The sequence below is a fragment of the Ranitomeya variabilis genome, chromosome 8 (genome assembly GCF_051348905.1).
Source record: "Ranitomeya variabilis isolate aRanVar5 chromosome 8, aRanVar5.hap1, whole genome shotgun sequence".
In the NCBI taxonomy this organism is placed as follows: Eukaryota; Metazoa; Chordata; class Amphibia; order Anura; family Dendrobatidae; genus Ranitomeya; species Ranitomeya variabilis.
Window position 1 is genome coordinate 203164988 of NC_135239.1, and position 15438 is coordinate 203180425.

The window sequence follows — 15438 nt, forward strand, 5'->3', positions numbered from 1 at the left end:
AAAAAATGACAAAAAAAAAATAAAAATAAAAAAGAATTTAAAAATTAAATAGGCAAAAAACATTTTTTTTTTTAGAAGTCTGAAAATGGGGTACAAAAATGCCCAAAATGTGCCTGATCATGAACGTGGGGTCGGGGAAGAGAAGGTCTCAGTCTGGAACCGATTAACCTCTTAGGGGCTGCTGGTAATCGTGACAGCGGCATTTAAAGTGTTATTTTAACAAATCAAATTATCTACCCTATCTGTAGGACTGGAGATAATTGCTGAGTGTCTGATCGTGGGGACCCCCAGAAATCCTGAGAACGAGGTTGGATGGGGTGGAGGTGGGCATGTGCGGCCCCTGCTCCTGCCATTGTCTATGAGACGGCCCCTGCTCCTGCCATTGTCTATGGGACGGCCCCTGCTCCTGCCATTGTCTATGAAACGGCCCCTGCTCCTGCCATTGTCTATGAGACGGCCCCTGCTCCTGCCATTGTCTATGGGAAGGCCCCTGCTCCTGCCATTGTCTATGAGACGGCCCCTGCTCCTGCCATTGTCTATGAGACGGCCCCTGCTCCTGCCATTGTCTATGAGACGGCCCCTGCTCCTGCCATTGTCTATGAGACGGCTGGTAATAACCAGTGTTGTAAATGAGGACCGACCACGATTGAGCCCCCTCATGACAAGACTGCATGGCAGCTACAGAAAAACGCTCTGTCCCTGAGAATAACACGGACAAGTGCACATGCCCCATAGATTATAATGGGCGTGCATGAGCGTCTCCGGGACGTGTGAAAACGGACACGGACGGGTGAAGGGGTCTAAATCTAAGCTTTAATAATGTGTGCACACTGTAAAGGCTGCAGAACATGTTGGCACTATATAAAAATAAAGACTATTATTATTATCTCCCATTCTGTGCCCTGGACCCAAACAGAAAGCTCCACAGCGCCCATGGGTGGCCACACATGGTATTACAACAACACATGTCCTACTCTCATGGTGGAGACACTTTTTGGGTGGTTGTGAGGCAGCAAAAATCTGTCAGCTGCCGTGCTCCTCAGTGACTACTAACTAAAGATAAACCACGCTCCTAAAAAACAGAAATAACCTCCCTTTTCCCCAACCAAGATGGCGGCGCAGTGACATCATCAACGTGCGCCTTGTCACGTGGGCGCGTCATGAAGAAAGCGCCTGGTTGTTGCTGCGGATGTCCTGTTAAGGCGAGTCCCGGTGCTCCGGTTTCCGAGATGGGTTGCACCGTCTGATACCAGGGAAGGGTGGGCGCTATGGAAGACCCCGGCAACATCAACGGCTTGGTGGAGCTTTTGGAGGAGTTCTCCCGTGCGCAGTTCCGGGCTAAAGATGTGGGATCAAAGGTGAGAATCTCGGTACTGACCACAGGAAGGCAGCAGAGAGCAGGGCAACACACGGTACACAAGGGGCGGTGGGCTGCGCTTGTGCACATGCGCAGTAACTGCTCCACTACTGGCCATCATCCCACGTGACAATGTTTACCAGAGGATGAGCAAGACCTCTGCCTGCTGTCAGTGGATGGAAATAGACAGAAATCTGGTACAGCCTGATGTAGCAAACTGTCAGGAGAGGAGGATAGTGAGTGGATAGAGGAAGAGGATAGACCGGTCTGTGCTGGGCGCAATTGTAGCGGACACTCAGCTGTGAGAAATGTTACATCTGCTTGAGCGTCTGTCTCTTGGTGTAAACCGGAGTGCTCCTATTCACTGACGGCAAGCAGGGGTTTAAAGGGTGAGGCAGTGAAAAGGGGCTTTACCGGACGGATCCCGACAGCCGCAGGGGCTTTACCGGACGGATCCCGACAGCCGCAGGGGCTTTACCGGACGGATCCCGACAGCCGCAGGGGCTTTACCGGACGGATCCCGACAGCCGCAGGGGCTTTACCGGACGGATCCCGACAGCCGCAGGGGCTTTACCGGACGGATCCCGACAGCCGCAGGGGCTTTACCGGACGGATCCCGACAGCCGCAGGGGCTTTACCGGACGGATCCCGACAGCCGCAGGGGCTTTACCGGACGGATCCCGACAGCCGCAGGGGCTTTACCGGACGGATCCCGACAGCCGCAGGGGCTTTACCGGACGGATCCCGACAGCCGCAGGGGCTTTACCGGACGGATCCCGACAGCCGCAGGGGCTTTACCGGACGGATCCCGACAGCCGCAGGGGCTTTACCGGACGGATCCCGACAGCCGCAGGGGCTTTACCGGACGGATCCCGACAGCCGCAGGGGCTTTACCGGACGGATCCCGACAGCCGCAGGGGCTTTACCGAATACTAAAGATGCTGGTCGTGAAGAGGGTGAATAATCCTGAGACTACAGGAGTCGGTGAAATAGGGATTTTTGTGTACTCACCGTAGAATCCTTTTCTCTGAGTCAATCATTGGGGGGGACAGCACCATGGGTGTTATGCTGTGTATACTGCAGGGGAGCAGCTATTCTTATGTGTTAACTTAGTGTTCTCCTAATGGCAGCAGCATAACACCCGTGGTCCTGTGTCCCACAATGAGGCGTAGGAGAAAGAGCCATTTTGTGCGGAGTTTGGAGAAATGTCATATTATATGAGTTGTTTGTTTCATTGGTGTAATGCAAATGGCAGAAAGTTTGTAAATGAAAAAACATTTGCTATGGTGGGAGAATACGTCCGATTGTAACGGTAAGGCCTCTGCTTGCTGTCAGTGAATGTGAATCTTTTAGGATCGGCCATCGGTGGGGTCTGACTCTCGGAGGGGCGCAGTTCTCCAACCTCTGCGTTGCTCTCATTTGCCTCTTGTACATTTGGTCGCGGCTCTGATGGGGATCACACCTTAGTCCCATTTATTTCATACACTATTTTTATAGAAGTGGAAATCCTCTTTATTGCTCCATTCACTGTCTGCCAGCAGAGGATGTGACAATGGCCACAATTTCTAAAAGTGGCAATTAAAGTTGTCAAGTTTTGTTTTCTATTAAAGGGGTCTTCCTTCAGCTTTCCCAGGACCAAGAAAAGACCCGTTAACCACTTGTCAGACTGATGACCGCTGCCGATCTCCCTTTACCCGCGGAGGATGTGATTCTTCCCAATTCTGAACAGAAGTGAAAATGACATCAGAGAATTTCCTTTTTTTTTTTTTTTTTTTTTTTTACTTCGTTTCCTCCCATGGGTACTCTGCTGATTGCGGCAGATTTCTGAGCCATTACACAATCCTTGCCGGTTATATAGTTTTATTCCTGTGAAAAGTTCAGCAAAGTGGTGTAAAACTTTACTCAAGTGACTGAAAGAGGCGGCAGGGGGTGTCCTCCACCCGCCATAGGTACTGGGGAGAAAAAGAGGTGTCCAATCTTGTGTAGGTAAAGCTAGTACCCCAATGTCTCACTGTAGGGGGTCAGAGCTCCATTTCCAACTGCAGGTAGCAAAATTCCTATGTAGAAGTAAAGGCGAATAACGAAATTCTGGTTACCTGGAGCCACCACTAGAGGGAGCTCACTGTATGCACATTATGAAGCTCCCTCTAGTGGGGGCTGCAGGTAGTCCAAATTCATTTAATCCAAGGCCTGTGCAGGGGATCTCGCGCTCTGTATGAGGAAATCTGCTGAACGTGAGATGTCGGTTTTTGGCCTATATTTCTGAACTACACCGATGTTCCCTCAGCTGCGGTTTGTTGCAATGTATCGGTGCAGCTTCGTCTCCAGCTCCTATTACTGATCAGGTTTCTGTCCTCCCTGCGCAGGTGGAGCGGATTGAGCAGCGGTGTCTGCAGCTTTTCGGGAGAGATTATTGCTACAGCGTCATCCAGAACCCGAATGGGGAGCTGTGCAGCCACTACCCCCGACAGATCGTCTTCCTGGAGTACGAGAGCGCCGAGGACGAGAAGCACACGTATGTAATGTCTCTGATAATCCAGCAGTACGCTGTGGGATACGGTCAGATGAGATTCACCCTCTCATTTAGGTCTTATTACATTTCGATACCTGTCAGATAATCTGATTCCATTGATTCATGGATTTTGCTGCGTGAACATATAATATATTGTGCCTGTGATACTTAATTTTCCAGTCGTCACATTCACCTTCTTGCAGGTAGGGGGCAGCATTGCCCCACAAAATGAGCTCTGTGGCGCGCAGACCAGACCGCGGGACACTGCGTTCTCTCCTGTATCACGTCCGGATTAATGTCTGATCCTGTGACCGCTCCGATAATCTGCCATGTAAATGCTGAGCGTTCTCTGTGACTCGGGTGTACTGTGGGAGAAATGTGCGATCTCTGCGAATATCCTGATAGTGGCCCATAGTGAGGCCGAGGAAGCCAGGACGAGTGCGGCGGAGGCCACCTGCAGCCATGCATTGCAGCCCGCGCTCTATCGCTCACTCTCACTTGTCCTCTCTTTCACCACTCTGTCTTGTTCGCTCTCCAATTCGCTTTTTCTTTCTTTCTTTCTGTCTTGCTCACTCTCCTCTTTTGTGTCTCGCTTTCCCTGTTGCTCTCATTCTCCCACATTTGTTTGTGTCTTTCTCACTCTCTGTTGCTTGTACGTTGTTTTTTTTTTTTGTCTTTCTTGTGCGCACTTTTTTTTTTGTCTTGCTCACTTTCTTTTTGTTTTGCTCGTTCGCTTTCTTTTTGTCTCTAGCACCCTCGCTTTTTGTCTCTATTGCGCTCACTTTCTTTTTGTCTTGCTCGTTCGCTTTCTTTTTGTCTCTAGCACCCTCGCTTTTTGTCTCTATTGCGCTCACTTTCTTTTTGTCTCGCTTGCTCGCTTTCTTTTTGTCTCTCGCGCGCCCTCTTTCTTTCTTTATCGCCTCTCATTGGGGGACACAGGAACCATGGGTGTATGCTGCTGCCACTAGGAGGCTGACACTATGCAAATAAAAAATTTAGCTCCTCCTCTGCAGTGTACACCCCACCGACTGGCATTATACTCTTCAGTTTTAGCTTAGTGTCAGTAGGAGGTGGACATGGGTCTTTCATTAGACCCTTTTCTACCTCAATGTGCGTCGTTTCTTTTCAGGTTTTCCGGAAGGGATACAGGGTGAACAGTCACACCTGTAGTCCCACAAGGCGGACTATGAGTACGGCGTGTACTGCCACCCCGTATCCTCATAGATCCCTATCCAGGACCATGATCCTAGCACACAAGCGTGCTCAGAAGTCCGGTCCTGGCCCCGTCCCCCACCCACTCACCCACCAGAGCCTGTCGGTCGGAGGAGACGAGGACGTCCATCACAGAGCCGTGGATGTCTCATTCCCCCCAGGTTAGTAGCGGACGACGTGGGATGTTTAGGTGAGTATTTCCCTAAACTTCCCAGATTTTCCCCTGTCCTCCCCCGCAATGTGGGGGAATAGAAGTCCCTTAATGCGCGGGGGGCTCCCAAGCAAGACTGGATTCATGACGGCGTTAACTTTATTCTAATAGGGATCCCAGGGCCAAGACGAAAATCGTTTCGCGCGGTGTATTCCGCCGCGCTTCCTCCTGTGCTAGACAGATCCCTTTTTATCCTTACAGAGGCATCGCTTCCTCCTGCGGCTGCTAGTATCCTGTGCCTGCGCGGCGGCCTTGGCTGGCTGCCGCGCTACTTACTATCTGCGGGCTCGGTACTGCGATCCTCCAGCGGCGCCGCTTTTTTACTTTAGGTCCCGGCTTCGGCCGGGGCCTACTTCGGCGCCGCGACTCTATTATTCTGTCCCCTCTGGCGGCCCTGTCAGGCTCCCGCGCTGCTCCGGAGCCGCGGCCTCTTTTCCAGCAGCGCCGGCCTCTAATTTAGGTCCCGGCTTCGGCCGGGGCCTACTTCCGGTACGCGCTCCTTCACTTCCGGTTTCGGCGGGCAGGTTTTTTCCCGCCCGACATACAGTGCCCTGCCCACCGGCGCCTCTCTTTCTGTCTCCGCCCCCTTCCTCAGTGCCGGGAACATTCCAGGCGCCTTGCGTTCACCGAGCAGAGGAGCTCACGCAGCGCTCCCTCACCTCTTCTGCACAGCACGATCTGCGCAGAATACAGCACCTCAGGGCAGGACTTCTCCATCGACAAGTGGGACTTCTTCCAGGACCGGGTCCGTGAGTAGCTGCTCTGCAGACTGACACCCCCCTCTGCCCCACTGTCCCCTAACCCGCTGGCATTTTCTTCAGGGACCTCTCAAGATGTCTAACTCTAAAGGGGGCCGCTCTCGTCCTCCTACTTCTTCAGCTTCTGTCTTAGTCAAGTACTTTGCATGTTCGTCCTGTAACAGCAAACTTCCCTCAGGTCAGTCCTCTCCGCTCTGTCAGGCCTGCAGCAACCCAATTGTTCCCACCGCCCAGGTTCCCCCGGCCGATCCGCCCAAGAGTGATACCCCCATCCCAGGCTGGGCCTCCACTCTGTCTCAATCGGTGGCCGATTTAGCACGGGTGTCTCAAACCCTGGTGTCCGTGCTGGATCGATTACCTCTGCAGACCCCCGCAGTAGCCAGCGGGTCCCAGGAACCACCGCCCGAGCCCTCCTTGATACGCCACAAAAGGTCCAGGCAGGACTGTCGGTCTGAGTCCTCTTCGCGTTCCATCTCGCCACACGGCCCTCCCCTGCGGTCGGTGTCCCCCCGATCCTCCTCCCCTGAGTCAGGCGAGGCTCTCTCTGATGCGCCCTCGGAGGATATTTCGGAGCTGGATTCTAACCAAATCGCCACTATGAGGGATATGGTCCAGAATCTCATTGGGGCAATAAACCAAACCTGTGGCATCAAGGATCCCTCTACGGAACCCGCAGATCAGGCGGTTTCGTTTAGACGGGCCAACCCACCTTCCAAGTTTTTTTGCTCCTCATCCTGAATTCGTGGAAATCTTGTCCAGAGAGAGAGAGAACCCGACCAGACGTTTTCAGAGGGGAAAACGCCTGGGTGTGTTATATCCTTTTCCTCCAGAACTTACCGCCAATTGGACGGTCTCTCCCTCGGTGGATCCCCCTGTTTCCAGGCTGTCCACCAACACGGTGCTTCCACTGTCCGGCGGAGCATCTCTGAAGGACTCTAACGATAGAGTTGTAGAATCCTTTGCGAAGTCAGCCTTTGAAGCGGCTGCGGCAGCGCTATGCCCAGCTTTTGCTTCTACTTGGGTTTCTAAATCTATTTCCAAATGGGCCAAAGATCTCCGTCGAGGTATCCTGGACGGGGCGCCTCCCGCGCAACTAGCGGAGCTTGCCAACCAAATTTCCCACGCTGGTGAATACCTGGTCTCCGCCTCCCTGGATACCGCGTCTTGTGCGGCTCAGGCTTCCAGCAATGCTGTTGCCATCCGCCGGACCGTTTGGCTCAAGGCCTGGCAGGTGGACTTATCTTCCAAGAAGTCCCTTACCAGCCTGCCCTTCCAGGGCTCTCGTCTATTTGGTTCCCAGCTGGACCAAATCATTAAGGACGCCACCGGAGGTACAAGTTCTCTTCTCCCCCAGGCTAAGCCTCGTCACCCTCCTAGACGGCAGTTTCGTCCCTTCCGGCCTTTTCGCCGTTTCGCGGCGTCTAGCTCCTTTTCCCAGCAGCAACAGAGGCCACAGACACGTCAAGAGAAGAAGGCGGTGTCCTTTAGACCCACTCCGTCCTGGCGTCCTCGCTATTCCCAGGGTAGATCCTCCAGGCCCAGGACTGGAAGATCCACCTCTGCATGACTCTCGGCAAGACTCCAGCCCAACTCCCAGGTTGGGCGGCCGTCTTCTCTTTTTCAGGGACGTCTGGCTTTCCGCAGTAGAGGACGCATGGGTCAGGGAAGTTGTATCTTCGGGATACAAGATCGAGTTCGTTTCACGACCCCGGGATCGTTTCTTCGAATCCCGTCCTCCAAGAGATCCCGCTTTAGTTCCGGGCTTCTTTGCAGCCATCGCTTCTCTCCTCAAAGCCGGGGTTATCGTTCCCGTACCAGAAAAAGAACGTTTCACGGGTTTCTACTCGAACCTTTTTGTGGTACCGAAAAAGGACGGCAAGGTTCGTCCCATTCTGGACCTCAAATTGCTGAACAGGAGAGTTCATCTGAGACGCTTCAGGATGGAATCTCTTCGTTCAGTAATTGCTTCCATGGAGGCCCAGGAATTTCTGTGCTCAATCGACATCCAGGACGCCTACCTACATGTCCCGATTTTTCCTGGACATCACCGTTTCCTGCGCTTTGCAGTGCTCCGGGAACATTTTCAGTTCGTCGCCCTGCCGTTCGGCCTCGCAACCGCGCCAAGGGTGTTCACAAAGATCATGGCAGCACTGATGGCCATCTTGAGGGTCAGAGGCCTGGTCCTTTTTCCTTACCTCGACGACATCCTCATCAAGGCTCCGTCCTTTGCTCAGGCTCACGAAAGCCTGTCTATTCTTATCGACACCTTAGTCCGTTTCGGGTGGCTGGTCAACCGGAAGAAGTCCTGCCTTATCCCTTCTCAGCGCATCATCTTTCTGGGCATGCTCTTCGACACTCGCCAGTCCAGAGTCTTCCTTCCCAAAGACAAGAAATCCACTCTTTGTCGGGACATACGCTTGCTCCAGGGTCCTCGGCCTCTCTCTCTCCGTTCGGCCATGAGGGCTCTGGGGAGGATGGTAGCAACATTGGAAGCGATTCCCTTCGCCCAATTTCACTCGCGGTCCCTCCAGCAAGCCATTCTGTCTCAATGGGACAGGTCTGTCTTCTCCCTGGATCGGCCAATCCGTCTCTCTTCTCGGGTCAAACAGTCTCTCAACTGGTGGCTGACGTCACCCCTTGTCTCCCAGGGCAGGTCCTTCCTTCCAGTTCATTGGCAGGTGGTGACGACGGACGCCAGCCTGCTCGGCTGGGGTTCGGTGTTTCGCCACCTGACGGTCCAGGGCCGTTGGTTGTCGCAGGAGTCGTCTCTGCCAATCAATGTCCTCGAAATTCGGGCCATTTTTCTGTCCCTCCGCCACTGGGAAACTATTCTCAGGGGCCTGCCAGTCCGGGTCCAGACGGACAACGCCACGGCCGTGGCATATGTCAACCATCGGGGGGGACCCGGAGCTCCCTAGCCCTTGCCGAGGTCTCCAGGATCCTCCTTTGGGCAGAGGCTACAGTTCCAGTGATATCGGCGGTGCATATCCCCGGCGTGGACAACTGGGCCGCCGACTTCCTCAGCCGCGAGGGCCTCGCGGCAGGGGAATGGTCCTTGCATCCGGAGGTCTTCCATCAGATTTGTCTTCGATGGGGGACTCCGGACGTGGATCTCACGGCGTCTCGAATGAACAGGAAGGTTCCGCAGTTCGTCTCCAGGTCGCGCGATCCTCTCGCAGTGGGCGTCGATGCTCTGGCCATCCCTTGGTCACAGTTCGGGCTGCCTTACCTGTTTCCACCCCTTCCACTTCTTCCCAAACTGTTGAAGAAGATCAAAGCGGAAGGAGTGCCGGTCATCCTGATCGCCCCGGAATGGCCCAGGAGAGCTTGGTTCGCAGAGCTCGTCAACCTTCTCGTGGACGCCCCCTGGCGCCTTCCAGACAGGCCCGATCTGCTGTCTCAGGGTCCGATCTGCCACCCGAATTCTCGGTCGCTCAGTTTAACGGCGTGGCTGTTGAGACCGCGGTTCTAAGAGCGTCCGGCCTTTCAGACCGGGTGATTCATACCATGATTCAGGCTCGGAAGCCTTCGTCTTCCAGGATCTACTACCGTACCTGGAAGGCTTACTTCCGTTGGTGCGAGTCCAACCGCGTTCCATCCATGACCTTTTCCCTGCCTTCTCTTTTGGCCTTCCTTCAGGCAGGACTGGATTCGGGCCTGGCTCTTAGCTCCCTGAAGGGCCAGGTTTCTGCGCTTTCCATCCTCTTTCAGAAGACTTTAGCTTCTCGGCCACAGGTTAAGACCTTCCTTCAAGGAGTGGCCCACACTGTCCCGCCGTACAGGGCCCCTGTGGATGCATGGGATTTGAACCTGGTACTGGACGTCCTGAGGTTTTCTCCCTTTGAGCCCCTTCGGGAGATTCCTCTATCAGTTCTATCTTGGAAGGTGTCCTTTCTTGTGGCCATCACGTCTATTCGCCGCGTTTCCGAGTTGGCGGCTCTGTCTTGCCGACCTCCGTTTTTGGTCATTCACCAGGATAAGGTGGTTTTCCGACCTCCACCTTCTTTTCTTCCTAAGGTGGTTTCAACCTTCCACCTCAACGAGGACATCATTTTACCTTCCTTTTGTCCAGCTCCGACTCATCCTCTGGAGCGCTCTTTGAACAAGCTGGACCTTGTCAGGGCTGTGAGGATCTACCTGGATAGAACCTCCACTTTTCGAAAGACTGATTCCTTTTTCGTCATTCCTGATGGCACGCGCAGAGGCCAACCGGCTTCTAAGGCGACTATTGCTCGCTGGATCAGAATGGCAATTTTGGAGGCTTACCGGGTCAAGAACAGAGTGCCCCCTCCTGGGATTAAGGCTCACTCTACCCGGGCAGTCGGCGCCTCCTGGGCGGTACGCCACAGGGCTTCCGCCCTACAGCTTTGCAAAGCGGCAACTTGGTCTTCCATCCACACGTTCGCCAAATTTTACAAGGTCCATACCTATGCTTCGGCGGATGCCAGCCTAGGCAGAAGGATCTTGCAGGCGGCAGTGGTGAGTCCTCTGACCTGATGGAAGTCTGTTTTTCCCGCCCTTGGGACTGCTTTGGGACGTCCCATGGTTCCTGTGTCCCCCAATGAGAGGCGATAAAGAAAACAGGATTTTTGGTTGCTTACCGTAAAATTTGTTTCTTGGAGCCTCCATTGGGGGACACAGCTCCCCCCCAATGTTTCTGTTATATGTTTTTATGACTGTTCTTATGTTTACAATTCTCAAGTTTGTGGTTATGGTTTTTCAACCTTGTTACTTATCTCCTACTGCTTTCTCACTAACTGAAGAGTATAATGCCAGTCGGTGGGGTGTACACTGCAGAGGAGGAGCTAACTTTTTTATTTGCATAGTGTCAGCCTCCTAGTGGCAGCAGCATACACCCATGGTTCCTGTGTCCCCCAATGGAGGCTCCAAGAAACAGATTTTACGGTAAGCAACCAAAAATCCTGTTTTTTGCCTCTCGCGCGCCCTCGCTTTCTTTTTGTCTCTCGCACGCCCTCGCTTTCTTTTTGTCTCTCGCGCACTCACTTTCTTTTTCTCTATCGTGCGCCCGCTTTCTTTTTTCCTCTCGCACTCCGCGTCTCTTTCTCTTTTTTTGCTTTAATGATTCCCTGTGATTTTTGTGTTTTCAGGTTTGAGAGCACAGTGCAGGTCAGCAAGTTACAAGACCTCGTAAACCGCAGTAAAATGGCGCGATGCCGAGGACGCTTCGTCTGTCCTGTTATCCTCTACAAGGGAAAGGTAATGGCATCTTTTTCCTCTCTTGCATCCACAGCACAGTCCGCGCTCGGCAGCTGCTCGTCCCAAACCTTCACAATCTCACCATATTCCGTCTGCCTTCCCAATGGGGCGGCTGTGACTCTCTTCACAAGCCGATGGCTGCGGCGGTGCAAGGCTGGGCAAATTCTGAGGGGCATGTAGCACTACCCCAGCGCTGCAGCCCCTTCATCACCATCAACCATGAAGTGAAGGTGTCTCATCGATTCCTTTATCAATTACCCTTTTTATCTCAAAATCTGCCTCAAATCACAGCGTAGTAAATGCGAATTGTGAATTTTTTTTTGTTATCCATATTTGGAAGTGCTGCAGATTTTTGCATTTGTCCTGATGTTTTCCGCTTTTCCCTTGCAGCACATTTGCAGGTCGGCAACACTGGCCGGATGGGGGGAGTTGTATGGTCGCACCGGTTACAATTACATCTTCTCAGGTAAGACTAATGGTCGTCCCTCTGGGCCTTGACGTTGGCTCCTCCGTCACGTCAGTGCCAGCAGCGCTGTGCTCCACTCTCAGATCTGATGCCTCTGATCCTTCTGTGGATTATTTTCAGGGGGCGCTGATGATTCCTGGGCAGACACCGAAGTTACAGAGGATGATTCTGCAGCCAGGTATTGTATGAGACGCTCTAGATATTAGGATTATATTAAAGCGCAGCATTTAATCCTCCATATGGCACCAGCGCATCAGTCTGGGGGCAGTATATGGGGGCAGTCATTATATGAAGTCAGGTGTATTGTGAAAAGTTTTACGTCCTGGAAGGACATCAGGACGCAAGATCCCAGCCTGTCGCTGTCATTTCCCCTTCTGTCCAGCCTTCAGTGACCTCACTCGAGTCAGGAACTTGTCCACGTGTTACCACCCCTCTTACCGATCACATCCTGCTACTGTCATCTCTCCCCTACTATGGCTGGTGGCACAGGGAATACAGGACCTCTGCCTCACGATATCGCCTCCGTCACCAATCACAGCTTGCTGTTGTCCGCTCCCCAGTGACCCTCAGGGAGGGATTCTGGGACTTGTCTTCCTGTTATCACCCCTCTCACTAATCAGTACCTGCTTCCTGATGTCTTGCTGTGATTCAGAATTAAATGATGGCAACCAGGATTGTAATCTGCGGGGGGGGGGGGGGGCAGTACCGTCACCATGATGTAAGTCATCTAACCAGTTCATTCTGATTTCTTCCTCCCAGGAACGGAGACTCTCAATTCGACAAAGTCCGGGGCCACGACATCAAATTATTGCGCTACTTGTCTGTCCGATACATCTGCGACCTGATGGTAGAAAACAAGAAAGTGAAATTTGGGCTCAAGTGAGTTTTGTTTGTATTTAAGTCCAATTTTTGCTATATTTATAATTTAAAATTATAATATAATCTTTCAAAGACCTGGGTCAATGAAAATATTTGATCTCTTTTTAAGTTACTGATTATTATTATTATATTTTGTTTTCTCCATTGAACCCAATCAATTGGGGGAGTGTAGATTTTGTAGAACCAAATCTTCCTTTGCGAATTAAGTATTATACATTAACCCCTTACCGACATCGGACGTACTATCCCGTCCAATGTCGGCTCCCCTGCTTTGATGCAGGGCTCCGCGGTGAGCCCGCATCAAAGCCGGGACATGTCAGCTGTTTTGAACAGCTGACATGTGCCCGCACTAGCGGCGGGTGAAATCGCGATTCACCGGCCGCTATTAACTAGTTAAATGCCGCTGTCAAACGCAGACAGCGGCATTTAACTACCGCGACCGGAAATAACGTCATCGCCGACCCCCGTCACATGATCGGGGGTAGGCGATGTGTCAGGACAGTAACCATAGAGGTCCTTGAGACCTCTATGGTTACTGATCGCCGGTAGCTGTGAGCGCCACCCTGTGGTCGGCGCTCACAGCACACCTGATTTTCTACTACATAGCAGCGAACAGCAGATTGCTGCTATGTAGCAGAGGCGATCGCGCTGTGCCTGCTTCTAGCCTCCCATGGAGGCTACTGAAGCATGGCAAAAGTTTTTTTAAAAAAAATGTGAAAAAAATAAAAATAAGCCCTCAACCGACCCCAGATCATGAAAAATGAAGACGCTACGAGTATCAGAAAATGGCGCAATTTATTTATTTATTTTTTTTTTTTTTCCAGCAAAGTTTGGAATTTTTTTTCACCACTTAGGTAAAAAATAACCTAGTCATGTTAGGTGTCTATGAACTCGTAATGACCTGGAGAATCATAATGGCAGGTCAGTTTTAGCAGTTAGTGAACCTAGCAAAAAAGCCAAGCAAAAAACAAGTGTGGGATTGCACTTTTTTTGCAATTTCACCGCACTTGGAATTTTTTTTCCCGTTTTCTAGTACACGACATGGTAAAACCACCAATGATGTCGTTCAAATGTACAACTCGTCCCGCAAAAAATAAGCCCTCACATGGCCAAATTGACGGAAAAATAAAAAAGTTATGGCTCTGGGAAGGAGGGGAGTGAAAAACGAACACGGAAAAACGAAAAATCCCACGGTCATGAAGGGGTTAAACTTGTGCTTTTTTTTTTTTTTTCTTCTTCTTTTCTTCCATCCAGTGTTACTTCCTCTGAAAAGGTGGACAAGGCTCAGCGGTATGCAGACTTCACGCTCTTGTCGATTCCTTATCCAGGTAGAGAATATTAATCCTTTTGTAGAGCTCATTTTGTTTTGTGTCAGAGGATCTTTAAAGGGGACACAAATATTGATAACTTATCGTTGGGATGGATCCTAGATCTGATTGGTGGGCATCCAGCTTCCGACACTTCCACCGACCTGCCGTTACCAAGTCCTGCAGCCGGTGGAAGTGTACAGAGCCAGAAATGTGACGGCTCCGCACTCCATGTAGCGACCGTTCTCCCTTACCGCAGCTCATAAGAGCGGCGTACCAGAGACCTGACTTGTGCTGTATACTTCTGGGGCCACGGGACCTGGAAACTGATCGTGGGTTGATCTCTTGCCGCCGGGACCTCTACAAGACAACCACAGCAGGAATAGGAGATTACTCCTACATTTCACTAGGGTCACTGTGTAATCTATGGAAGGTTAAGGGTCCAATATGTCCCCACAGACCGGTCCAGTGAGTAATGAGCTCACATGCTACTCACATCGAATTATTATTATTTTTTTTTTTTTTTTATGTCTTCTGTTTTCTTGCAGGCTGTGAATTTTTTAAGGATTACAAGGATCGAGACTACGCTGCGGAAGGACTTGTATTTAACTGGAAGCAGGTAGGATTCACAGCATGACCCTAGTACGCACTGATATCTGTATTGTAACCTACGACGTGGATTTATTAAAGGGAGTCTTGTCAGCACACACTGCTTAAAATGAAGTACAAGTGCTCGGAGCATCACGGCGGGGCCAATCCTTTATATCCACCTTCCTACCTGCTTGGTTTCCAACTCTTTCCACCCTTCTCTGGTTCTGAAGACAGAGCTGTCAATCATAGAGGAGGTTAGGGTGGAGATTGAGGGGAAGGTGCAGTTAAAGGATTGTGCCCCCCTGTGATGCACCGAGTGCTTCTGCGTGGTTTGAACGGCCATTGTGCGCTGACGGAGTTCTTAAGTGCTGCTGCAAATATCTGCACCCACCAATACATAATTCAACAGGCACAATTTATTTAAAAAAAAAACAAAAAAAAAAACACTAAATACTCCAGTGCAATAAAACAAAAACCTGCTGGAGTGATGCTTTACGGGGTTGTTAAATTCTGTGGCCCGAGAATTGCAAATACTGAGATCTTGGATCAGGAGACTGGCGGCCATCCTGTTAATTGTCGGCAGCACATGTCCTGTACATGGTACCCGCACTGCTTCCCAAGCATTGCATATCGTGCCCTCCAGACTGCGGCAGTCGCTATACAGGACACTGTATGTGACGTTTGTAGCTGCCACTTTAATATAGATGTTAGTCTTCGGGGATCTGTGGACGGCACATACTGTGAAGCGATTGTTTGTGCTGCTGACTATTGTAAGGTCCGTCTCTTGGACCGTTAGAGAGCTCATCCAGCGCCTCTTATTTCCACATTTGGGAGCGTTGCTGCTTTCGTTATTCTGGGTTTTGTATATGGCGGCCGGTGTCATACAAGCCTTAGTCTCATTATTGGGGCAGGTGCATGTTGCTTGTCG

The 15438-nt window shown here is 51.5% G+C and overlaps 1 protein-coding gene across 4 annotated transcripts in view; it reads left to right on the top strand.

Annotated features, from left to right (window-relative positions):
- The first annotated feature begins 1108 nt into the window (after positions 1-1108).
- Positions 1109-15438, top strand: part of MTMR14 (myotubularin related protein 14) — a 37958-nt gene continuing 23628 nt past the window's right edge. For 2 of the 4 annotated variants that reach the window (XM_077276300.1, XM_077276301.1), the window contains exons 1-8: positions 1109-1358; positions 3724-3872; positions 11159-11267; positions 11658-11733; positions 11854-11911; positions 12493-12612; positions 13867-13940; positions 14468-14538. In XM_077276300.1, coding sequence (XP_077132415.1) covers positions 1269-1358; positions 3724-3872; positions 11159-11267; positions 11658-11733; positions 11854-11911; positions 12493-12612; positions 13867-13940; positions 14468-14538 — 747 coding nt within the window. In that variant the 5' untranslated portion in view covers positions 1109-1268. The remainder of the gene's footprint in view (positions 1359-3723; positions 3873-11158; positions 11268-11657; positions 11734-11853; positions 11912-12492; positions 12613-13866; positions 13941-14467; positions 14539-15438) is intronic. The other 2 variants (XM_077276302.1, XM_077276303.1) reach the window with 1 other exon arrangement.